The following is a 25269-nucleotide window of genomic DNA, read 5'->3' on the forward strand; positions in this document are numbered from 1 at the left end:
CGGGCCGTCGCCTTCGAGGGGACAGGAGCCAGGAGCCAGCGTCGTCGGGAACGCGAGGCCGTTCCGATCCCACTTTGAAAGACGATGAAATGCTCCCGCATCACGGGCTGGAAGCTCGGGGCGCCGCAAGGAAGGCTGAGGTAAGGAGCAGGGGCAATCCGAGCGCTTTTCCCTGTCGGCAACCGACCCGCCGTCAGCGGAAGCGGGAAACGCGCTGAGGGCAGCGGCGATGGCGGCCGGGGGGGGAGGGGGCGGGGGCGGGGGGGGCGCGGGCACGTGCGGCGCGCCTGCGCGCCCCCCTCCCGCCTCCGCCCGCCGTCTCCATAGCGACGGAGCCGTAAAGCGCGGCCGCGCCCGGCGTCTCGCGGCACTTCCGGCCGGTGAGGCCTAGCAGCAGCAGCGGTGGTGGCGGCGGCGGTGGCGGCGCCCCGTTGTCCCGCCGCCATGGAGATGCCGCTGCCGCCCGACGGTGAGCGCGGGGCTGGGCCTGGGGGGCCGGGGGGAGCCGGGGCGGGCGGGCGGGAGCGGAGCGGGGCGGGCGGCGGCGGCGGCTGACGGCGCTGCCTCCCCGCAGACCAGGAGCTGCGGAATGTCATCGACAAGCTGGCGCAGTTCGTGGCGCGGAACGGGCCCGAGTTCGAGAAGATGACGATGGAGAAGCAGAAGGAGAACCCCAAGTTCTCCTTCCTCTTCGGCGGCGACTTCTACGGCTACTACAAGTACAAGCTGGCGCTGGAGCAGCAGCAGCGTGAGTGCGGCCCGCGGGCGGGCAGGGCCGCGGCGGTCGGTCCCCCCCCCCCCTTCCCCGGCGGGTACCGGAGCCTTTTTCCCCTCCCGGCCTTGTTTGCAACCTCCTCCCGCCTCCAGGCGCTCGGCGGAGCCCCGCCGACGGCTCTTCACCCCGCTCCCCACCCCCCCAATTCGTGGAGTTTGGGGAGGAAGGCCGCTGTGCCCTCCCACRCTGGGTGGCCCACCACAGCGACCCCTCCGAGGGGCAGGCCTCGAGGTGGGATGTACCTCCCTAACACGTGCGAGGAGCTGCTGCCTTCCCTCTTCCCACCACACTGTCCACCCTCAGCTCCTTGTTTTTCATTTGCATGTTAAGCACTTAAGCAGAAATTGCTGATCTGTTTTGGAACCAGCAGTGTGTTCACCCRTAGGCTCGTGGTAGTGGGTTTCTCTTTGATGCTCACTTTGAAAGTTTACTTTCTCTGACAGTGTTGTGCAAGCAAAGTCAAGACATTGAGGCTACTGCGCAGATCCAGCCGCTGCCACAGCAGTCTCTCCCACCAGCTGCGCCTATCCCAGCCCCTCAGGGAACTCCTTCGGTGGAGGAGCTTATCCAGCAGAGTCAGTGGAACCTCCAGCAGCAGGAGCAGCATCTTCTCGCTATGAGACAGGTCAGTTTAGCATAAGCTGTCACCTGGTTTGTTGTAGACTACTGGTGGCTGTGCAAGGGGGTAGGAACGCTTTCTTCAGACTGGTGGTGGTGGCACTGTATGTTGGTGAGGAGAAAGAGGGGGTTTTGCTCTGTTTATTTCTGTTCTGTGGCTGTTGCCGTAATCTCCTTAGAAGAGATGCATCTGATGCATTTGTAAATTTGATCCTTGATACAGCAATTTATTAGTTGTAATGAAAACTCTTGTTGGCTTGCACAGAGTGGAATAAATGGTGATTGCTCTGATCTTTATTTGATGCTGAAGCTTGCTAGAATTGCAAGACATTCCAGCTTGCAGCACTCTGAGGAGAATTCTAATTGGGGTGGGGTGGYACTGTGTTCTTGAATTGGTTGTCTTACAGACTGCATTCTGCTTTGGGAGGTATCAAATTGAAGAATTTCCAGAGAAAGGGAGTTCGTGTTGATTGTGCTGTGCATTTAGCATCTGGCTGCAGTTATCAGTTGTTTCATGATGGAGAGATTTAGGAGGCAGTGAATAGTGAATAGTTTTTCTGTTGTGAATAGTTTTTCTGTTCAAGAGTGAGAAGAGTCTCTTCTCAAGAATAACCAATCAAAGTGTGTTTATACATGGTTGTGTTACATGCCAAGGGTCTTGGTCTTTGAGAACAGAATAACTGCCTGTGGTTAAGAAGACAGGAATACATCAGGTTAGTTCTTTAAAGGAATATTGGATGTGATGTAATTCCYTTTTTTTCAGGAACAAGTTACATCAGCAGTAGCCCTTGCAATTGAGCAGCAAATGCAGAAAGTTTTAGAGGAAACCCAGTTAGATATGAATGAATTTGACAACTTGTTGCAGCCGATAATTGACACGTGTACAAAAGATGCAATCTCAGTAAGTAAATATCCTTGCATAACTTACATATCAGTTCTGTTCCTGTCTTTGCAGGAGATATGCTACTATGAATACAACACTAGGAAGGATGTGTAGGGCTTTACTTGTACAAAAGGCCATCTGAGGGGTTTCATTTCAGTTRCAATTGCTTTTTCTTATGTTAGCTGTTGGTGACTCCATACATTGACTACTTTGCTTGTGTTCAGCTGCTTAGAGGATGAAGTCAGTCCATGAACTGGAGAAGAGGTTCTTCCTAAGAAACTGTGGGAGTGGAGGGAGTCAGCTTACACTAATGAAAAAGAGATSACTCCCTAACTTGAAATATGTTGGGCTACCAATTTTAACGTCKCGTTGGGATTTAGGATAAAGTAGATTAAAGTAACTACTGATTATAAAGAAATAGGACAGAAATTACCCTCAAAATAGGCAAGAAAAATTAAGCCCCARTCATGGAGCAAGTGATTTAAGTGATCTGAAGCTGAACTGTTAATCTACAACTGTTGTAGATTAAGTACAAATTGAATTTTGAGACTATATGATTAAAACCAGCAATGTTATTGTATGGTACATTAGAGGACAGCTGTTRAAGAAATCTTTTCCTTCTTGCGGTTATTTCAGTTTTAGGAAGTCCATAGGATGCAAGTACATCAGACTAACTTAAGATATTTTAAAATTCATTTTCTAAGGCTGGCAAAAACTGGATGTTTAGTAATGCGAAGTCTCCTGCACACTGTGAGCTGATGGCTGGGCACCTGCGAAATCGTATAACAGCAGAAGGAGCTCACTTTGAGCTTCGATTGCATTTAATCTACTTAATCAATGATGTATTGCATCACTGGTAAGAATTAAAGTAGTGTTTTCCAATTTGCTGTTTTGATTAATTTGGTGAAATCTCTCTCTGCTAGAGACATTCTTAGTTCATCTAGTCACCTTTTGTTTTTTTTGAAGTATACATATGCATATTCATTATTTTAGCAGCTGCCTTAAGGTGTGTATAACTGGTACAAACAAAGATCCACTGCTTGGATAATTATATTCAGCTTTTATCTACTTTGTGTTTGTTTATTCCAGATAAGGCTGTACAGTAAAAATGTAAAGAACTCTCTCTGTATTTGTGTGAATCCCCCTACTTTTGGTACAGTGCAGATTAGGAGGAGTTGAATATTACAGTGCTGTTAGTGTTCTAGCAAAAGGCAATAACTCTTCTCTGTCCTTTTTCGAAGCCAACGGAAGCAAGCACGAGATCTTCTGGCTGCTTTACAGAAGGTGGTTGTGCCTATATATTGTACCAGTTTTCTAGCAGTAGAGGAGGATAAGCAACAGAAAATTGCCAGAGTGAGTAGCTCGTTTTGGTTTAACTGTATGCTTTGCTTTCTTAGGTTAGTGCCAGGCAAATTCACAAATATAAGGACAGAAGAGGGCTGCTGTATGGTTGTCTTCCTGTCACAGGATGTATTTTAATTCATGTTTGAATCAGAACTTAAACAAAAAAAAAGTATCTGGGCTTTATGGGCTTTATTTAAAAGTTATCATGATGATGAGAACTTCTGAGTCTTTGGTGGTTCCAAAGACAAATGACTAAATCCTAGGCCTTCTGGCAAAGCTAGAGGCATAAAAATGCTGCACCTTGATTTTTCTTCTATTGTTCATCATTTCTAACAGCCTTTTGCTCTTGCATTTATGCAGCTTCTCCAGCTGTGGGAGAAAAATGGGTACTTTGATGAATCAATTATTCAGCAGTTGCAGAGCCCAGCTCTTGGACTTGGCCAGTACCAGGTTAGCCACAAGAGAAAAGTAATGCTTTCCRTATATAAATATTTGAGAACCAACTTAGGAATGTTTCTGTTTTGAAATGTAGTTGTTATTTTTTTCCTCGTTGAAGTTCTTTACAAAGGTTTGCATAAATAATGCAAAACATAACCTTGTTATTTCAAATATTCAGTAATCTGGCTGCTGATACAATCTCAGAAAGTTCGCTGTGACGGCATTGTGGTAGTTACAAATGCAAGTCTGTATTTTACAGCTTGTTTTCCTTTTTATGGAAATGAATAGTTGGTAAAAGAGAAACTAAAGAAAACCATAACTTAAAATTGTATGTACTTAAGCATACAAATTATTATGGCAGCAGGAACTATTCATTTTTAGCATTAATAATGAATGCTGTTGATTTTAGCTGTTCTTGAAAGCTAGCTTTAATACAGACGGTGAATTTTAACCAGCAGAGAACATTTTGTAAATTTTCACATAGATTCATTGTGTAAGTTCCTCTGCCAACAGATTATGCTGCATTTTCATGTATTTCTTGGAAGGGGGTGGAGAATGGTAGAGGAGATTCTGAGTGAGCAGCTAGGACAGCTGCTTCAGCTGCTGCATTAACTTTCTGAAAATGTTCTTAATTTAATTTTCTCAGGCAAATCTGATCACTGAATATGCAACAGTCGTACAGCCTGTACAGGTAGCCTTTCAACAGCAGATACAGAACCTGAAAACTCAACATGAAGAATTTGTAAACAGCTTAACGCAGCAGCAGCAGCARCAAATACAAATACCACCACTWGAGAACGAGGTGAAATCAACACCCCCACCTCAGGCCCCCACATCAGCACCAACCACCGCTCCGCCATCTGTTCCAGTTACGCAAGCAGGTAATAACCTGTTCTGGGGACCTGTGCAGAAGTCAGTGGGTGGCAACATTGAGAGATATTTACTGCCTTTTTTTGTAGTGAGCTACTATACTGGTTTGTTTCAGGCAAAAGTCTAAAGCTGCCTGGAGACTTGCAGTTGATACAGTTTGATTCTTGAACCRAAGATGCATATTTTAAACTGAGATCAAAAATCCTCTCTCCCAGTAGCAGTTTTCTGCTGAATAGTGACCATATGCAGGRGAATTCGGATGGAGTAAGCTGTAGCTCTGCTGTAGGTATGCTGGTGTTTTAGAAACTGCTTGCAACCTGGATGCTTATAATCTTCTCCTCTCTGTTTCAGATGATGGTAAATCTCAGCTTCCTCTGGCTGGTTCTACGGAGTATGACACTACAGGGTCTGGAGTGCAAGATCCTGCCTCTGGTGGACCGCGTGGCCCTGGATCTCATGATCAGATTCCTCCAAATAAACCACCCTGGTTTGAYCAGCCTCACCCTGTTGCACCCTGGGGTCAACAACAGGTATGAAACATGGTTTTGAAACAGAGTATAGAGGGAGATGAAAGTTCATCTATTCAGAAAGATAACCTTGGTTGTGGAAGGGTGGTGGCAGTTTGATCTTTTCCTATTCTTTCTCTGAAGTTGCAGCTGTTCAGACCTTGTGTTTGGAGAATCATTCTCCCCTCTGGATATTGTCTATGGTTCTAGGCAGTATTTGRTTTAAAAGATAAGACTATGAAGTAAAGAATGTAGTAAAAACAGTCTCTGACCAGGCTCCTTACCATCACCACCAGGGACCCCCTCATTGTCCTCCATGGAATAACAACCATGAAGGAATGTGGAACGAACAGAGAGATCAAGGTTGGAACAACCAGCGAGAGACGCCTTGGAACAACCAGCCGGATCCTTCTTGGAACAACCAGTTTGAAGCACCGTGGAACAACCAGCATGAACAGCCTCCATGGGGTGGGGGTCAAAGGGAACCTCCATTTCGAATGCAGCGGCCACCTCACTTCAGAGGCCCATTTCCTCCACATCAGCAACATCCCCAATTCAACCAGCCCCCGCATCCACATAATTTCAACCGCTTCCCACCTCGCTTCATGCAGGATGATTTTCCACCTCGCCATCCCTTTGAAAGGCCTCCTTATCCTCATCGTTTTGATTACCCCCAGGGGGATTTTCCTCAAGGTAAAGTGTGTACCAGGGCAGGTTTTCTTATGCTGCAATGCTGATTGCCATTGCAGAATTATTTAGTACTTTGGGGAGATGGCTTATTCCTGGAAGACGATACAGTTTTCGTGAGCAACCGTGAGCTTGGGGGTTTGGGAAGCTGCTGCTACGTAACTCAGTAAGAAGCACATGGACAATTTGATACGTCTGTGCTTTTTGAGCCTGCCTTCCCTTATTGGATATGGGTAACAGAAACTGTAATACAGACTCTGGTCAGCATATGAAATAATTCCCCATCTGTTTTTCTATTTGCAGTATCTAGATGCTAACTAGATGTTCCTTTTCCAAGTAGTTATTTCATTTTTTTAAATCTTAAGCCCAGAGGTGAGAAGCAGTCCCTGCCTGCAGATTTGATTTTCTGCATGTCAGGCTATAGATCAGGACWCTTCAGCTGGATCTTTCATAAACAGAGGAAGTTAGGGAAAGACAGGCTGGAAGCACTTGTTCTTGAGCGTACATTCATCCATGCGGAGACACTGGGTTCCCTATATTTTTACTGTAAGAACMTCTAAACCTTAATGTCTTGTGCAGTGTGGTTCAGTAGGGTCTGGAGAAATGATTCTTTTCTCCAGTTCTCCCTCCCTCCCTCCCTTTTTGTTCCATATGCCCTCTTGTTGGAATGTGGGGAAGCCTGACACTGCAGTGAGTGGACTGCTTGCCTGGCCTTTGTGGCGAGGATTTGCCTTGCAGGCTTCTTCCAAGTCTGATAAAGTTCTGCCCTGATTTRGTTCCTATTTCATATTCAGAAGTTATGATTAATTTAGAATGATTATTGTCAACATTAAGTCTARAGGTCCTTGTGGTTCCTTCTGACAAGTCACTTAAAAAGTAATTTTGTTGCCATTTTTGAGCTTAAAATGGCAAAGTAGGAGTTGCTATTTTAAATGTAAAAGATTCTCAGTTCTACAAGTCCAAAAAAGGCTGAAAAACAATGAATTAGAGCTTATGTATTTAAGATTGTGATTAACTTCTGCAACTTTTTTTTTTAAGAAACTAATTTTCTTTTGACAGAGTTATGTTAGTGAGTAGGGAGAACAGCTTTTCTTGTCCTGAGGGAATTTAGGTCAAAGCTCAGAAAAGGTACGGTGTTTTGGATTGTAGTGGTGACCTAGATAATTTGTTGATTCAAGTAAAGTTCTTGGAGGCAGGGATCTGCTGAAGGTGGCTAAAATTAATAAAGCAGTGAAGCAGTGACAGCACAGGCTATGCTGAAGTTTTGCTGGACATGAATCAAACAGCACTGTGGGCTGACGACTGGGCGGTGGCTGTAAAGGCTTCCRCTGTAAACCCTCAGTCCTCCTGAGGAGGATATTGATTTCCAGGCTACTGTTTTTCTCTGCATAGTGCAGAGAGCTCAACAGGGTATGCTGACATTCATGGCAAGTGGTTCATCCATCAGTGACTGGGCAGATGTCACTCACTTCTCTATTTTAAYAGGGTATTATCTCTGCTGCTTCTCAAAACACCTCTTTAAACAGAGTATTTGCTTGTCACTTATTTCTGTGAGTTAATTTCTGTCATGTTTGCTTATTTATGCATACTGGTTTCGTGTAGAGACAGAACTAGTTGCAGATCTCTTATGCTGGTGCCAAGCTATGATTGTTTGTTCAAGCTTAGAAATTGAGCATGCTGGTAGCTGCCCTACTGCATCTAAAACCTTTTGGTCTCGGGAATATTTTTGTTGTCGTACTTTTTTGACCAAAAAGTATATTTCAAAGCAAACAGTGGCTTAGGTTAAATTTTCCTGTTGTTTTGAGAGTAGTTGCTATAGCCAGAGATRTACTGCAAGTTTTTCGTGAATTTGGACCTGTAACAACTTCTGGTTCTTCTGTTTTGTTCCTTTTCTTGATCTTCAAGGCTCTAGGTACTGTGATTATATAATTTTTTTTTTTAGGATAAATGCACTGTTTGAAGCACTTCTCTCTGATTGCCTTCCTTTCTCTCAAGCTAAAATAAAACTCCTTACTCCTCCTGCTCTGTGCAGAAATTGGTCCTCCTCATCATCACCCTGGTCACAGATTGCCTCATCCTGGAATCAGCGAGCATCCTCCCTGGGGAGGGCCACAGCACCCTGATTTTGGGCCTCCACCACATGGATTTAACGGGCAGCCTCCTCACATGCGGCGACAAGGCCCCCCTCACATGAACCATGATGATCCCAGTCTGGTGCCAAATGTTCCCTACTTTGACCTTCCTGCTGGACTTATGGCTCCGCTTGTGAAAGTAAGTGCTTGAAATGGGCCCTGGCTAGTTGAGTTAAAAGATTGAAATCCCGTGGTCAGATTTAGGAACAGTTTAACATGGGTATTTATGATTTAAAATCTTTCCATGCAGCAGCTATCAGACAAAGTTGTTGTAGGGTTTCCATTGGTGGGCAGAGGAATGACACAGCTGGTGAAAATGGTAACATTTTCAAGTGTWGCATCCCCTTGAAATTCAATTGAGTTCATATGCATGAATGACTAATGTGCTCTTGAAAATCTTACCTGTGTTTTAGAAATTAGTAGCACCCAGTGATTTCCAGATGGGCAGAGGGACTTGGTGTGGCCACTGAGCACTAGTTTTGGTGTTCAGAATTCTTTTTACAAAGATTTTTAGTAACACTAATGTGATACATACAAACAAAGAACAACATGGAACAGGAAATGTTCAGCCTCTCTGGAGATGCCAGCTTCTTTGGGGATATATGCGTTTCTGCATTCTGTGTTTGAGATAGGTCTCTTCCATCTCGGACTTTGTATTACTACACCAGCTTTTGCCAGGTTTCCATTCAGGCACTGTTATCACAAAGGTGGGTAGATGAGAACTGCATTTTGTCTGCCTGGCGATCCGTTTAATGTTCCAACAGGTGTAGTGCTGGCTTATCTCATAGAAATCAAAATGGTAGTGACAGCACAAGAAAGCATTGGGTCATCTGCAGAATCCTTATTTCTGGACCATGTTTTTATCCAATAATGAAATGTGAGGTCCCTACGCAGTTAAATCTATATTTATCTCTTCAGGTAGCCACCCCATCACACATGACACGAATGTAATTTGTTTTGTTTCCGGCAGCTTGAAGATCATGAGTATAAACCTTTAGATCCTAAAGATATACGTCTTCCACCCCCAATGCCCCCCAGTGAGAGACTACTGGCTGCGGTTGAGGCATTTTATAGTCCACCATCTCATGACAGGCCTAGAAACAGGTAAGAGTAGGTATAGCTAACAATGTGGTAAGGAAAATGCCCTAAGAAGCTGTCTCAAACAAAGAAGTGCCTCTCTCTTCCTTCACCTGTGTCTTGGTTCTACTAATGCTGAAAATGAGTGCTCTTGTTTTATTTTAATCTGCGCRCACTGATCTCACGCTGAGATGTATGAGAGCTTTTGGCCGAGGCCCTCTGTTCCCTACAAAATCTASTGGAAGTCCTGAACTTCTCTATTGACCAAAATAGAATTTTCATAGGTGTTGGTTCTGTGTGGTTGATTTATTGCAGTGAAGGCTGGGAGCAGAATGGCCTGTACGAATTCTTCAGAGCTAAAATGAGAGCGAGGCGGAGGAAAGGTCAGGAGAAGAGAAATAGGTGAGCGATGCTATCTTTTGCCCTCTGATGCGTGCTGTTCATTTGGAAGGTGCTCTTAATACATTAGACTAAATTAGGGAATATCTGTTCAGCGGTGTGCTGATGGAATCACTGACTTTTAACTTGCTCAATTTTTGTCTRCTCTGTAGGAAATAGTTCTTGCCAYGCTAACAGGTTTTCATTAGATTGTCTGCAGAAATACAGTRCCARTGTGTAATCTGAATTTGCAGAAAAGCGTATTTGCATTTCTTATGCGTCTCCTGGGAGTTTCACTGGAGTTGCTTTTCTTCTGTCTATGCAGCGGACATTCTCGATCTCGCAGTCGCTCGAAAAGCCGAGGTCGATCATCCTCTCGGTCCAATTCGCGATCTTCGAAGTCATCTGGCTCCTATTCAAGGTCACGATCTCGCTCTTGCTCTCGGTCACGATCCTATTCACGCTCTCAGTCCAGGTACAGTGCAATGGGCTGAATCTTGGGGGTGAAGAACCCATCAGGGCTGAACGAGGAACCCTGCGTTTGCTCTGCAATTTGCGCATCTGATCTCCTGTACTCTCCCTCTCCAGAAGCAGGAGCAGGTCCCGCTCTTCTCATAGCCGCTCACGGTCACGGTCAAGGTCACGATCAAAGTCTTACTCCCCAGGAAGGCGGCGCCGGTCCCGGTCTCGCAGTCCCACTCCTCCGTAAGCATTTGTTTGCTTATTTCGCTTTTTACCTGAATTGTTCAGAAATGTACCATCAAAGATGTTTTCCYGTAACCTGGGGGTATATTAAGCATCTCAACAAATATGACAAAAGAGAAGATAACAAGCAGATTTAGGAACATTACTTGCATGCTGTACATATTTTTATAGAGAGAGAACAAAGTTTCTCTGTTGTGGCTGTTTGTTTTAACAAACAGCATGTAGCTATGAAGGTTTCTTACACATTCATAAAAAGGAGGAAAACTCCTCTAAGTATACTGTGTGTTGGGAAAACTATGGTGTTTGACATACCTTGTACTAGGTGCAGGTACAGTGTTTCTGGCACCCTCATAATCTAATAACTTCATATTAAATTACAGTTTATTAGTGAGACTGGAATTAAATTGGATATTAATGTTTAACATAACTTGACTGATTTTGATGTCTCATTGTGTTACAACAGTATGATCGATTTTTTTTTTATGGTTAACACAATCTTTTTACTTCCTTAGTTCTTCTGCTGGTTTGGGGTCCAGCTCTGGACCTCCTATACCAGAATCAAGACTTGGAGAAGAAAATAAAGGCCATCAAATGCTAGTGAAAATGGGTAAGATAATGTTCTTGAATGTTTTAACTGTGTTTTTTTTTCCTGAATAAAATCTTTCACAAACCAGGAAACAAAAATCAGGCACCCAACTCTTGGATGCAATTTCTCTGATGTTCGTAAGTATGATCCTTTCCAACAGCTTCCTGTTCCAAGGTCAGAGTAAGTATATTTTGAGCTGTAAGTATACAGAAGATGGAGCAATGGTGATAATTCCATTTCTGGGAAGGACACAGAAGACAAGGGCAGAAGTCTGGTATCGAAGAGACCTTACCTATCTGAGGCATTTCATCCTCCTGCAGCGTGGATCAGCAGGGTTGGCTGGAAAGACTGGGCTTGCTCTGTTTCTTCCGATTGCCCTCTTAAAGGTTTTTAGTGACAGCGCTGTTTGTAGGCTCCCCAAAATCACTGCATATTAATACTTTTGAAGTAAATGGGACGGTTTGTATGTTGTTTCAGGCTGTCTGTGCCATCCTGCTATATCAAACTCATTTTTGAGCTTGTTTCCAGAGTGTTTATCYGAGCTATCTTGGGTGCTCTTGTTTCTGCTATTAAACTCTGAAGACAATGTTGTGTGTCCTTTCTGTAGGATGGAGTGGATCTGGTGGATTGGGAGCCAAGGAACAAGGAATTCAGGACCCAATTAAAGGAGGAGATATCCGAGACAAATGGGATCAATATAAAGGAGTGGGAGTTGCATTAGATGACCCTTACGAAAACTATCGAAGAAATAAAAGTTACTCGTTTATTGCACGCATGAAGGCCAGAGATGAATGTAAGTGAATATTGCTAAGCAATTTAAAAATTAACTTTGCAGATTTAACAGCCCTTTTGTCTTATTTAAAAAGGGTTTCACCGTAGACTAAACCCAAATCRAGACCAGTAACTCTTAATTCTTTCTAAAGTAATTAATAAAATAAACCAGCAGGTAAGTAGAYATATACTTTGACTAACCCACCATCTTTTTCTTTTCAGGGTTTATTTGCATTATAATTTAATTTCTGGAACGTTAATGTAATTAGCCTGTTCTGTGTAAGCTATATCCTGGCTGTAGTACCAGCAGCCTGTATCTTTTTACCTTATCCTTCAAGAAATAGGGTCAATCTCAAAGGTAATTGTATGGCAGGAGCCGTACTTCAGGTTGGATGGCTGACAAAGCAGGAAGGAGGTCTTTGCGCTTTACGTGAAGTCAGGCCACGCTTGTTGTTTTGCCTTGCCCAGCTGCAGGTTTCCTGCTGTTACTGCTGTACTCTGTCAGATTCAGAGATGGAAATGAATTCACTCTAGTGCAGTTGCAGGAAAGGCTCAGAAAAAGTGGAGGTGTCTCTYAATAGATGGTGAAGAGGATTCCTTGAATGAGACTTTGCGGGGAATCTGAGTTACGTAGGACACCTATACTTGCCACCAATTAAAAGGAAAAAATTGGATATGCCAAATGGGAAGTCACTTCTGCCTGTGACTGCAGTAGATCTGCGTAATAAAATGGATTCAAACAAAAACCCAGAAGAAAAATTCCTTATGAATAAATCCCTCATTCCATGAAACATTTCTCTTCAGCCAGCTTAGGTAACTGTGGAATGTGTAAGAACTCTTTTCCCTATTGTTTCAGTGAAATGTGAAACGCAAGACCCTCCACCACCTGAATAAGACTCTGAAGAAAGATGTYTTACATGTTCTGCAGATCATTAAAACTGTATAAATCTGGATTAAAGTCTGGAGGAAGTGACAAATGAATTACTTTTAAAACTATGRTGAAAAATGGAAAGCTATGACATGTACTTCAACGCTTGTGGTTTAGTGTTTATAAAGGCCAGTCATTACGATGACATGTCTAGCAAGTTTAAGAATTTCCATTTATTTTGCAGAATTTTTCAATTAGTTAACCATTTTATACTAGAAGTAAACTCTAGTCAAGCCATCCCTGGTCAGAAATTGTGATTCACTCACAATTTTTTGTGATTCCTATGGAATACAAATGTTATCTGATACGGTTCCATGTCTTTAGTTCCATAATGTATGTTTATTTCTCTCAAAAGGCTAATTCTATTTGAAGTGGAGGGGTGCTGCCTTGGGATCAAGTCAGACTGATGCTGAGCAGTGTATCCTAATGTCTAAATGGGGAATGAAGCATCTAATTCCAGTACAGGTGACCTACGAGCACTGTGCAAGCTTGTTAGAACCTACCATACAACTTAACACCCCTACACACCAGCTGCTGCAGTCACAACTGTTCAGAACATGAGGGTTAACTGCTAAAGATGTTCAAAYGCTCTAAAGGATGTTCAATGCTTTGTAATGGAAGACATTCTTTAAGCTTTTTATATTTTTGTATATACCCTTTAATAAAAGCTAATTAGTTCAATAGAAGAGAATCAGTTTTCTCTGCTCTGCAAGTTTCTAACAATGAAACGTTCTTGGAAACTTTCTTTAAACTAAATGAGAAAAACCTTTTGTAACTCTTTCGAGACCACCAGCTAAAGATGTTAAGTCCTTACACTGCACTTCCACTCCAGAGGTCTGCTTGGTGGTAACCTCTTCCAGAGTCATTTGTTTGTATAGCAGAAACCCTCTTAAAACCATTCAGTTAATATGGTGAAATATCAGTTTGTTCTAGATCTACTGTAGTTGTGGAACTGTAACTGTCTGTGAATCAGCATACAATACCTGTATGTTATCAACTTGTGAATTTTATTGTTTTGCCTTCCAATAAACACTTTTTTTAATAAAAATAGAATGGTGGCTCATATTTCAGAGTAAATAAATTCCAGTACTTCAGCTGTAAGCCCCTCTTATATTGAATTTGTTTTAATTTTGTGTTTAAGTTTTGTTTTGTAGTAGTTTAACAAAGCTAAATTTATATATAACACTGTTTAAATGAGGCACTAAAGTCTGGACAGTGTTCTTATGCTACCATGATGAATGCAATCACAGTAGAAGTTTTCATTTTTACCATGATAAACATGTAAACTAYGATGACCTGCACCAGTCCCTTTAGAGGAATGTTTTCCTGGATTGTGTTCTGCTTAACGCTGACTTAATTTGCCTCAAGCCTCTTGGCTATGCCTGTATTGTGTACATTAGTTAAAACTCAGATGTAGGAAAATAGTTTATGTATAGCAAAATACAGAGCAGTTAGCACAAATCCTTACAGTAGTTTGCTTTTTTTCTTTTTARTCTGTACAGTTTGAAAGGGTTTCTTGTACCACCTTGAGATTTGTAAATTAAATTCTAGTTAAAATTCACAAAGGAAGAGTCAAAGCAGTTTCTGCTCCTGTGCTTTCTCAATTTCTTGGAGTGCTTGCTCAATTGTTAAAGGTGGGGATYTGTGATTCTTGATGTACTGTAAAAAAAAAAAAAATAATTAATACAAATCTATTCTGTAGATAAATACCCTGAAATATTTAGTAAATAATGCAGATGAATATTCTATAGTATTTAATGAATAGTAACTATAAATACTTTGCAGTATTTGGTAAATAATAAATCTTCTTATCAAGATACCTGCACAAGAAGCTGATATTGCTGTTACAGCATTAGGAAGATCCTTGCTCATTTGTGGACTACTAGACAGTACAGCAGAAAAAGCAAAGCTCTAGCATACAGTAAGATCTCAGCTCAGTCTTGAGCTGACTATAGTATTCTATAGTATAGTATAGAATACACTATAGTATTCTATACTATAGAATACACTATATATAGAATATATATATATACACATTATATATAGAATACACTATAGTATTCTTCTACTATGAAGTAGTTCATTTAATAATATGAACTTTCTCTGATTAATTCACTAAGAAAATAATGCTTGATACAGCTACTGAAGTGTTTGGAAAGAAATACATGCTCACTCTAGGCTATTTTCTATTCTATCATAAATACCTCTTTAGCCTCTTCCAGTGTATGATAGTGGAACTGCTCGTTCTCTAATGAAGCCACAAGGGATAAGTGAAGGTGGTGGATGTTCTCTACAAACTGTTGAGTCAACATCAAGTGCTGTTTTAACATGTCATTTAAAACAAGAACTGACGGACTGTATGCTGTCAAGGCTGCAAGGAAAGGAGAGTGTGTACTTCAGTGATAAAATAYAAGCCAGATCCTAAGTTTTAAACAATACGAGTGTGAGTTAGATGCACAAAAGTTTAATAAAACGATATTAACAAATGTTTTTCAGTACCTTCTACTGTATCCATGCTGATGACATGACTAGCRATAGGTACTGGATCAATGTAGCCGTTTCCTACAGGTGGGCCAAGCACTGCAGAATTGTTTGCTGTGTAGAGGATAAAATTAGTATTACTATGTTTGGAGGGTGAAMAGGTTTGTTGCTAAAACTCAACAGTTGACCAGAAGCCTCTGTGCGGACTTCTGCAGAAAATCAGTAGAGCCCACAACAGGGAGCTGTCAGCCAGATGCTGCTGAAATAATGCYGTGGCCTCCATAGTTTTTTTCCCCTGAAAGATCATAACATACACTGTTTTAGAAGACATCTTTTCTGACTCTAAACAGAGTGAAAATAAGGGTTCTAGGCCACTGTTTTCAAGCACACCTTAGTTGCTTTTGTGTCCTCAAGYGCAGCAAGAAGTGGCTCTTACTGATTCTTCTAAAAGAAAAGGTAGGACAGAAGCAATCCCTCAGAAATAGCTAAAGGGCACGTCTGTGTTTTGTAAATTAGACCGTAGGGCACTCCCAAGAAATTAATACAATGCAAGAACACCTCTASAGTAGAAGATTGCTTTAGTAACTGAAATATCATAAAGATGTTGAATTGCCATTTGAGGATATTGCTTGGGTTAATATAAGCCCTGGCTTTTAGTGTGGTCTATTTAAGCCMTGTTGGTAACATTAGCTCATCCCTCCTGGGTTTCTGGTTGGAATATGCTGTTTTAGCAAAAACAGTTCAAGGTTGTTCTATTGTCTGATACTCATCTTTTCTATAGATAGCAAATAGAAGTATTAGGCTTTTGGAAGTTTTTAACAGCTAGGGGCTGTTAGTACTTGAACTAAGAACTCTAAATACTGAGTAATAACATACAAAATATAAAAATCTCAAAACCGAATAGAGCAGTATCTTGATTTAAACATGAACTTACTCTTTGACCAGCAATACGTAAATGGAGAATCAACTGTCTGAACTGCAGTTTCCTTTACAGTTACTCTGTGTACCTGGTCATGCCTCTCTCTGGCAAATAAAGGCGACGATGCTGAAGAAGATGGGTCTTTTCCAGAATACGTGCAACTCTTAGGTTGTTCCTCTGACWTTTTCGATACAGATTCACTGTCTGTTTCAGACAGGGACTTTTCAAAGTCTTCAGAATATTCTGAATTAATAGTTCTGTTGTCGTGATCAACATAATCTTGTCTGTGTCTAGGAAAATCTGCAGAAACTCCAYTTAAATGCTCAGAGATTTCAGCTTCAGTCACAATTCTTTCAATAATCCCTTCAGATACATCATTCATACCAGTTACTGCACTTGTCGTTTTAAGGGATGTTTGGTCATTTTTCACTTGGAATGTATCTTTTGGGGGGTCTCCCTTTGATTTTTGGACAATTTGAATGTCTGTCCTCTGTAAAACAAAAATGCTGCTTTTATATGTCATTTTGTGTACTTTGCATTTTTTTTTAAATTTACTGAGGAAATGTAAACACACACACACACAAATTTGGTCAAGTTTCAGTACCCTGTAAAAACACCAAATCTAACTCTTACACCAATAGGGCTTGCTCATATGAATAAAATAGAAGTARTTATTTTAGAATATCCATCCTGCACCAAGCAAAGGCAGAATGGAAATATGAGCTACTAGGGMATTTCTACTCACTTTCTGCTTTAATTCTGGTGTCTCACTGGGGATATCTGATGCCAAGTCATCAAGGCTCAGGATATTCACTCTGAAGTCTGCAATTGAATGACAAATTGTCACCTAGACATCAGAGCACGAAAATTACAGTACACTTTCCCTTAAAAGAGAAAAGGGGGAAAAAATCAGTACTACATTCCTCACTAGTGTTATACTAGAAAGAGTCAACTTTTTTTTAATCTTAGCAACAGCTCTTTCTAAAGTTTCCAACTTTGCCTGTAGGAGGATTACTAACCAAGTTTAAAAAGATTTTTGATGTCCTTTATTTTCACTCAATACATTAGTATATTGTCCCACTGATGAATGAGGACTATTTTAAATGTTAGAATTGTTTTGATGTGATAATCAACTGTCATCACTCCACATCCAGGAAACTATCATTTAACTGAACTCACTACATAAAAACCCAAGACAAATACAAATACATTACACTAAAAAAAAAGCAGCAGCATTGGTTCCTTTTCTAGACTTATGTAAAATTAGATTAMTGAATCCTTTCACTGAGGGTATTGCCCATGTTTAATACTGTACCATTCATACCAAGTCTACCTAGACAATTGAAATATTTAAGAAAAGTTACCATTTGAACTTCGGCTCGTTGAATCTTCTGCCTTTGAAAATAACTCATCTAATGACTTTATTTTACTTCCATCACTTCCRAGTGATATGTGGCTTTGCTTGATGTTGCCTGTTCTGGGCAGTGTAATCTCTGCAGAATTGTCCTTCATGGAAGAAGACAGTGATTGAGATCTCACATKATTTAGTCCTGACAAGTTTCTACCRGTTGGTGAAGGGGTTAGTGAATTAACTCCAAGAAAAATGTTTTTTTCTGAGTCTTTCCTGCGAAAAGAAGCTGCTTTAGATATCTTTGTCAGAGAACTTTCCTTATGAGACGGAAGAGGTATTCTTGATGACACTGTAGTCTCACTCTTTTGAAGAACATGAAAGAGAAATTCATGCATTACTTCAGTTACTATATGTAGATCACTAAAAGCAAAAACAAATTACAATGGATAAACTCTAATAAATTACAAATATAAGCTGAAGCTGACTCATTAACAGCTASAAGTGCAGAATTAAGAACTAGTTTCTGGCATAATCTAAATGAAAAGTGATCTACCARTTTAAGACTATTTCATAAAAGTGTAAATAAAAATACACAATCCAGAAAAGTCTCTATTTACCTTTCCCACCTGTTTAGAATCATTTACAGGTACCCTCTGATTCTCATTTCTACTGGAAAGCTCCAAGGAGCTCTCCATCAATTCTCTCATTTCCTCTTCATCACTATCCAGAACAAGCTGTTGTTTAATCGCCACATTCTCTTTAGATTTCTGGATGCTTTCATCTTCCTTAGGATGGGCATTACTGGAGGCCACATTTTCACAGGCTGTAGCATAGTTCTTCCRATATTTGTTGCCTCTTGCACTGTGTTCACGACTGGAAGCAGATGAAAAGCACTCATCTGAAGGCTTCTGGCCCAACTCAATGTTTCGCAAGTCCATCTGCTTTTTCCGATTCATGATTTTGCTTTCTAGCTGTGCCACCTTCTTCAGGGCAGTGCTCGATCGTGCGTGGGAGGTGCTACCCAGCGCCCCTTGTGCCGGGTGCCTGCCCGCGGCCGCCACGGTGCTTCCGGACGGCTGGTACCACCTGTTTCCCTGCCCAGTTTGCGCCTTCAGGAATCTGCTGCGAGGGAACGGCGTTTTTCCAGTATTCTCCAGCTCCGAGTCCTCCACAGACAGGTCACTAAGGGAGCTTGGGAGGCCGCCGCGCCCGGCCGCGGGGGTTGTCCTGTGGAGAGCATCGCTGTGTCCCTGCCGCGAAGAGGACGCAAAGTGAAGGCGCCACCGTCGCTAAGCCCCCAGCGGCGGCGGCAAGCGGCCCAGCCCGGCTCCCGCCGCCCAGGCTGCGTAGACGCTGCCGCCCCCGCGGCCCGGCCCTCGCCCCCTCCTCCCGCCGCCCGGGGCCGGCGCCGCTGGCTGCAGAGCGGGCGCGACCTTGCGCTGAGGCACGGCGGAGGCCAGGACGGCAGCTTGCGCCTCTCACCTGCCCTCCCCCCGCGGGCGCCCTCCGCGCCCGAGCGACTGCGGCCATCCCGGGCCGGGCCGCAGCGAGGCGGCAGCTCCCTCAGGCCCCGACGAGCGGCCGCCGCGCCGTATCCCGGAGACCGCGACTCCCCAACATCCCGCCCCCTCATTGGCTCCGCGCGGCGCCCCCTCGCGCGCCAGCCGATCCTTGGGCGTAACCAGCCAATCGCAGGGCGGGCCGGTTACTGCGTCGACTACAAATCCCAGCGTGCATCTCGCTGCAAGGGCATGTGCTATCTTGCTCCTCCCCTCCGGGCGCTAAGCCAATAGGGCCTCGCCTCACAAGGCGTGTGAAAGCGCGAGCCAATCAGGGCCCTCCGTGAGCAGGGTGGGGCTCCGAAGGCGCGAGGCTGCGTGTCCGTTAGTGCGTGAGGGGCGATGGCCGCGGCCGGGCTGCGACGGGGCCCTGGGAGCGCCCCGGCCGCTGGAGCGCTGCGGCTGGTCCTGCTTTTTGGAGCCGCGCTGGGGCCTGTCCGGGCCGCAGTGTATTTCCAGGAGCAGTTTCTGGACGGAGGTTGTRGGCGTGGGGAAGGGGATGGCGGGCGCGGCGGGGCCGCGGCCGGTGTTGGCCGTTAAGGGGTGACGGTTTCCAGCGGCTGCGCGGGCCAGTGGGGAACCCCCCTCGCTGACGAAACTCTTGTATTCCCTTGTGGTCTCTGGCGACGACACTGTGGGACAGCTAACTGGCACAAGAGGTGGATGAATTCTGAGTACAAGCCAGACTTGGGGAAGTTCAAACTCACAGCTGGGAAGTTTTATGGAGATCCAGTGCGTGATAAAGGTCTGTGGAGTTAATTTAAAATGTACTATGGGAGCCATAGGTCAAATCCCTAACTCTTCCCATGTGGCAATAAAAGTAATTTTTTCTTTGCAACTGGAGAAAATTCAAGTTTTCCTATTACACTAATATCTTACAGGTCTACAAACTAGTGAAAATTCTAAATTTTATGCTATCTCCTCACGGTTTAAACCATTTAGTAACAAAGGGAAGACTCTGATCATTCAGTATACTGTGAAACATGAGCAGAAGATAGATTGTGGTGGAGGATATGTTAAAATTTTTTCCTCAAACTTGGATCAGAAGAACCTGAGTGGAGATTCACATTATTACATCATGTTTGGTGAGCTCAGTTACTTCTGCGTTACTATAACACTGTCATTATTTTATAGTTATATTCTAAGCTTATCTGAAGTACAACTGAAAATGGTTAAAGAATAAGCTTAGAAAGAAAATAGTTGCTCAGCAAGATATATATTTTATATATATATATATATAAGAACTGTGACTGAAAACCATCCTGTAGGCCGTTATCTACCTTTATCTATTCTTATGTAGTTTGCTTTTTGAGAAATTTATACATTTGTATCTCAAAACGGTATCTGTCATAAAGTTTACTATTGCATAGTGAATGCAATGTAATAATGTAGTTATTCAGCTTATACCATGGATAATACTTTTACTGGATTTCTGTTGTTTTCTGGGTTAGGGCTGTAACAGAATTAAACCTCAAGCCAACCAGAATGCAATTCTAAGATGGATTTAGAGACTTTGAGCAAAAGCTATGTCATTAAACATTTATCAAAAATGGAAGGGAATTCATCAAATAATAGGTAGAAGGGGAAGTTGTCTAGCAATGTTAGAAGGAAAAACGTAAGCAATCTGTTTTTGTACAAAGAAGTTAAGGATACAAAGCATATAATCTCTTTGTAGGGCCAGATATTTGTGGATCTGAGACAAAGAAGGTCCATGTTATTTTGAATTACAAGAATAAACCTCATCCAATCAAGAAACCAATCAGATGCAAGGTAAATGTAAATTCAAAGATATGTAAATTAAAAAACAACCCAAACTACAGGAATATTGACACAAAAATATATTCTGAATATACATCACCATTTGAGAATTACCATTTTTTCATCGTGTCTTAAAAATCATTTTAACTTTGGATCTTCAAATAAATTTTAATACATGATTACAATTTAATGATTTTACTGCTTACAATAAATCCATTATAGACTAGTATTATAATTATTAATATAACTAAAAGTATAAGGCTGTTCATGAGAGCTATGTATTTTAAAGTTCTTGAAATTTTACTTTCTTTAAAACCCAGGTTGATGGATATACACATTTGTATACTTTGATTATAAGGCCAGATCAGACTTACAAAGTAAAAATTGATAATGAAGTGGTTGCATCAGGCAATTTAGAAGATGATTTAGATTTTTTGCAACCAAGGAAAATAAATGATCCAAGAGTGAAGAAACCTAGTGACTGGGATGATAGAGTTCAAATTGATGATCCAAATGACGTCAAACCTGCGGTAACTTGCTCTTACATCTGTTCTTATTCTTTATTGCTAGATTATTTTATTCTTAGTAAATGCCTATTTGATGCCACAGTTCAAATATAGTTTGTGCTACTTGTTTTACTTCTTCCTGTATCTTTTTATAGGATTGGGATGAACCCGAATACATTACAGACACCAGTGCTCGGAAACCTGAAGATTGGGATGATTCTGTGAATGGAGAATGGCACCATCCTATGGTCAAGAATCCTCTATACAGAGTATAAATAACCTAGTAATTCTAGTTATGGGTTACTTTTAAGAAACTGTTTTTTGCCTGACTGTATTCAGAACATGTGGTTTATTGTAGGGTGAATGGAAACCAAGGCAGATTGATAACCCAAATTATAGAGGAGTTTGGCCCCATCCACAGATTGACAATCCAAATTATTCACCAGACTTCAGTATCTACAGCTATGAAAATATTAGCATCATTGGACTAGATATCTGGCAGGTCAGTTGCCTTTCTACAGATAGTAGAAAATAAAGAGCTTTTCATCGAGTATACAACAATCTGTTTAGCCCTTGCATATAGATATTATCTGTTGTTTTGGGGATTCTAGCTGATGACTTGTGTTATTAAATATATATACAAAATTACTAAATCTGTTAGACAGATCTTCTATTGTAGTTATTGTATGGATCATAATCACCTACAGATAACTGAGGGGCCTAAACCATTCTGTTTAATTTATAAATGTTGTAAGATATGACTCATCCCACTTGACTTGAAGTGCTTAACTGGGGCTTCAAGGAGTTGACTCTCCTCAAAAATGAATGAGGAGAAAACTGTCCTCTGGAGATGCCTCTGGGATCTTTCCTCCCCTACCTCAGGCTTCCTTACTACTCAGTGATTAGACTTTAACTTCTTAGAAGAGTGCTAAAGTATCTTAAGACAAGTTCTTTAGATTTTTGCAAAGAGTTCTCCAAAAAAGTGAGGGTTTTTTCTGTGACTGTGCAAATAAAGAGTTTTTGATGGGATTAAAATGTATTAATATGATACAAAAACAACTAATAAGATACAAAACTATTAAGAAAAGGGAGGCAATTTTGGTCTGGTTTGGTTTTTAGTTTTCCTCCCTCTTCCCTCAAAGGTGAGAGCTGGCACAATTTTTGACAACTTTTTGATAACTGATGATGAAGAATATGCAGAGGACTTTGGAGATGAAACCTGGGGAGAAACAAAGGTAATACGTGAAATTTTTGTGTCTGTTTTGGTTCTTTATTACCAGATTTTAAAAATTCCCTATCCAATTTTAGCAAGATTTTATTGGTGCATATCCAATATAAAAAAATCTTTAATATTAGGGTCCTGAGAAGGAAATGAACATAAAACAGACTGAGGAAGAGCAGCAGAGAGAAAGGGCCACAGAAGAAAAATACTTGGAGGAAAGGTTTAAGAAGGTAGAGAGAGAAAAAGAATCTAGAAGGGATAGATCAGTGAGGCATGCTATCAAGAAAGAAGACCTTTAATCATTATTTAAAAGAAGTTCAAAGACAGTTTTTCATTTCAATCTCTATTTTATAAATATTTTGATGCTAACAGCTTCTTGAAGTCTGCACTGATAAAGATGTATTAGAACAGGATTAAAAACACAACACTTAAAATTTGTGAGCTATTTCTTTTATGTTTAGCAAAAATACCATAAGGTAGTGATTGTAAAATTCTCTATAGGAAAGGTTAATTTTTATTAAATGTATTTTAACATTGCTGAAATATATTAAAACATCTATAATAAAGCACTAGCTTTTGGAACTGTTTTATTGACCTATGAAAGTGTATTAAATGTAAAATTTGTGTTCATTTTTGTTGAGGAAATATCAAAAGTAAGCTTTTAAAATTATTTCATTAAAGGATTTGGCAGGTCAAATGTGTGAGGCATGTTTCACAACATACTTCAAACTAAGGAGCAAGGCTTCTGACACTGTCTCCCATAACATCCTCCTAGATAAGCTCACGAAGTGTGGGTTAGGTGAGTGGACAGTGAGGTGGACTGAGAACTGGCTGAAAGGCAGAGCTCAGAGGATCATCATCAGTGGCGTGGAATCCAGTTGGAGGCCTGTGGCTAGTGGCATCCCTCAGGGCTCAGTACTGGGTCCCATCCTGTTCAACTTCTTCATCAATGACCTGGACRAGGGGACGGAGTGCCTCCTCAGCAAGTTTGCTGATGATACCAAGCTGGGAGGAGTGGCTGATACCAAGCTGGGAGGAGTGGCTGATACACCTGAGGGCTGTGCTGCCATTCAGAGAGACCTGGACAGGCTGGAGAGTTGGGTGGAGAGGAACCTCATGAGGTTCAATGAGCCCTGCACCTAGGGGAAAATAACCCTAGGCACCAGTACAAGCTGGAGGCTGACCTTCTGGAGAGCAGCTCTGCAGAGAAYGACCTGGTAGTGGATGACAAGTTGACCATGAGCCAGCAATGTGCCCTTATGGCCAAGAAGGCCAATGGTCTCCTGGGGTGCATTAGGAAGAGTGCCAGCAGGTCGAGGGAGGTGATCCTGCCCCTCTACACAGCCCTGGGGAGGCCTCATCTCGAGTACTGCGTCCAGTTCTGGGTTGCCCAGTACAAGAGAGACATGGAGCTACTGGAGAGAGTCCAGCGTAGGGCTACAAGGATGATCAGAGAGCTGGAGCATCTGCCCTCTGAGGAACGGCTGCGAGAGCTGGGCTTCTTTAGCCCGGGGAAGAGAAGACTGGGGGGGGGGGGGCTGGATCTCATCAATGTGTGTAAGTACCTGAAGGGAAGGTGTCAAGCGGATGGGGCCAAACTCTTTTCAGTTGTCCCATGTGACAGGACAAGAGGCAATAGGCAGAAACTGAATCACAGGAATTTCTGCCTGAATATGAGGAGGAATTTCTTCCCTGTGAGAGTGACGGAGCACTGGAACAGGTTGCCCAGAGAGGTTGTGGAATCTCCTTCTCTGGATATCTTCAAGGCCTGCCTGGATACAACCCTGTCTGACATGCTCTGGGTGACCCTGCTGAGAAAGGAGGATGGACTAGATGATCTCCAGAGGTCCCTTCCAACCTTACTGATTCTATGATTGAAGAGAGAAGCTTCTGTAGTAATTGCGCACTTGTCACAATTGTAAGGATTTCTGTGCTTCTGTAGTTTCTGGAAATGCACAGCAGCTTCTCTTGGCACTTTTGCTGTTACTTATCTGCTGATGAAACTTCCTTGCTCTCAGTATATGTCTTCAGTGATAGCTGTCTGTCCACCCACAAGTTTGGCCTTAGAAATTTAAATGTGTTCAGACAGTTTTTCCCTTCGGAAATCTGTAATGAATACATATGGTGCCTAGAAGCTGTCTTAAAACAAGTTTATTATTTTTTAATAGCAAAAAAATCCTTCTGGAGGGGAAAGAGGRGATTTTAAAACGGTGAATGAGGTGCCTGTTTTTATCTGACCTAGTTAACAGTCTTGTTCAGGCACTTCATCCCCTCTGTGGCTGTTTTCCTCTTCTGCATTTCCAAGCTCTTTTCTTCTAAAAAGAACTAATGCTATAGATTTAGCAAAACTGGAGATGTTTCAGAGCCACTGGCTTAGCATTTACATTTCAGCTACTCTGATAGCGGCTGCGAAGAGGTTTTTTGCACAGTAAGGAGCTGCGGAACAGGAGGACCCGCAGGAGCCCTGTTACCAGCCTGGACACTTTCTAGCGCGACTGAGGTCAAGTTTTCCACTGTCGCTTGTCTCCAAACCAGATCCTTACCGATTTCCTCTCCACACGACCCAGCTGCTCTCGCCTCCTCCAGGCCCCCGCTCACCACCTCCACGTTCCGGGCGGGGAGGTGTTAGCTTGGGTGTTACACCCGATACCGAGTACTTGCCCACAGAGCGCAGGACGCTTAATTTGGCCAAAGCCGGTTTTGATCGAGGGCCCGTGACTCGGTTACCTGCAAGACGGCGCGGCGGCAGCCGCTGTCCTTGTGCGGCGGTCCCAG

The 25269-nt window shown here is 42.4% G+C and overlaps 3 protein-coding genes across 5 annotated transcripts; 2 read left to right on the forward strand and 1 right to left on the reverse strand.

Annotated features, from left to right (window-relative positions):
- Positions 1-359: 359 nt before the first annotated feature.
- CHERP (calcium homeostasis endoplasmic reticulum protein) lies at positions 360-13772 on the forward strand. Of its 2 annotated transcripts, none has more exons than XM_085313647.1 (18): positions 360-469; positions 575-748; positions 1219-1400; positions 2157-2294; positions 2981-3132; positions 3518-3629; positions 3981-4070; positions 4705-4939; positions 5280-5458; positions 5731-6127; positions 8154-8392; positions 9224-9357; positions 9646-9732; positions 10034-10183; positions 10297-10413; positions 10926-11020; positions 11607-11792; positions 13054-13772. In XM_085313647.1, exons 1-18 carry the CDS (start codon positions 445-447, stop codon positions 13056-13058), a joined length of 2697 nt encoding a protein of 898 aa, XP_085169773.1. In that variant the 5' UTR covers positions 360-444; the 3' UTR covers positions 13059-13772. The 2 variants fall into 2 exon arrangements, with proteins under 2 accessions (XP_085169773.1, XP_085169772.1); XM_085313646.1 differs by lacking the exon at positions 13054-13772 and adding an exon at positions 12627-13047.
- A 396-nt stretch (positions 13773-14168) lies between these two features.
- Positions 14169-19061, reverse strand: CUNH19orf44 (chromosome unknown C19orf44 homolog). Of its 2 annotated transcripts, none has more exons than XM_085313649.1 (8): positions 18932-19061; positions 18067-18699; positions 17463-17604; positions 16844-16920; positions 16114-16588; positions 15198-15293; positions 14903-15069; positions 14169-14357 (listed from the first exon to the last, which is right to left on the reverse strand). In XM_085313649.1, exons 1-8 carry the CDS (start codon positions 18977-18979, stop codon positions 14271-14273), a joined length of 1725 nt encoding a protein of 574 aa, XP_085169775.1. In that variant the 5' UTR covers positions 18980-19061; the 3' UTR covers positions 14169-14270. The 2 variants fall into 2 exon arrangements, with proteins under 2 accessions (XP_085169775.1, XP_085169774.1); XM_085313648.1 differs by having other exon boundaries at positions 17463-17811.
- Positions 19062-19350: 289 nt separating this feature from the next.
- On the forward strand, positions 19351-22901 carry CALR3 (calreticulin 3). The gene is made up of 9 exons (XM_085313650.1): positions 19351-19486; positions 19652-19753; positions 19890-20093; positions 20684-20778; positions 21087-21296; positions 21428-21541; positions 21631-21774; positions 22415-22507; positions 22629-22901. The coding sequence occupies exons 1-9, from the start codon at positions 19351-19353 to the stop codon at positions 22791-22793; spliced, it is 1263 nt and encodes a 420-aa protein (XP_085169776.1). The 3' UTR covers positions 22794-22901.
- The last annotated feature ends 2368 nt before the right edge of the window (positions 22902-25269 follow it).

Source organism: Rhea americana, unplaced genomic scaffold, assembly GCF_003343005.1.
Source record: "Rhea americana isolate MKP2758 unplaced genomic scaffold, rheAme1 scaffold_390, whole genome shotgun sequence".
Taxonomy (NCBI): Eukaryota; Metazoa; Chordata; class Aves; order Rheiformes; family Rheidae; genus Rhea; species Rhea americana.

Excerpts from the sequence above, each read along its gene's own strand:
- CALR3 (XM_085313650.1), top strand. The coding sequence starts at position 19,351 with ATGGCCGCGGCCGGGCTGCGACGGGGCCCTGGGAGCGCCCCGGCCGCT. Across the intron at positions 19,754-19,889 it reads AGATCCAGTGCGTGATAAAG|GTCTACAAACTAGTGAAAAT; the intron begins GTCTGTGGAGTT and ends AATATCTTACAG. Across the intron at positions 21,542-21,630 it reads TCAAGAATCCTCTATACAGA|GGTGAATGGAAACCAAGGCA; the intron begins GTATAAATAACC and ends GGTTTATTGTAG.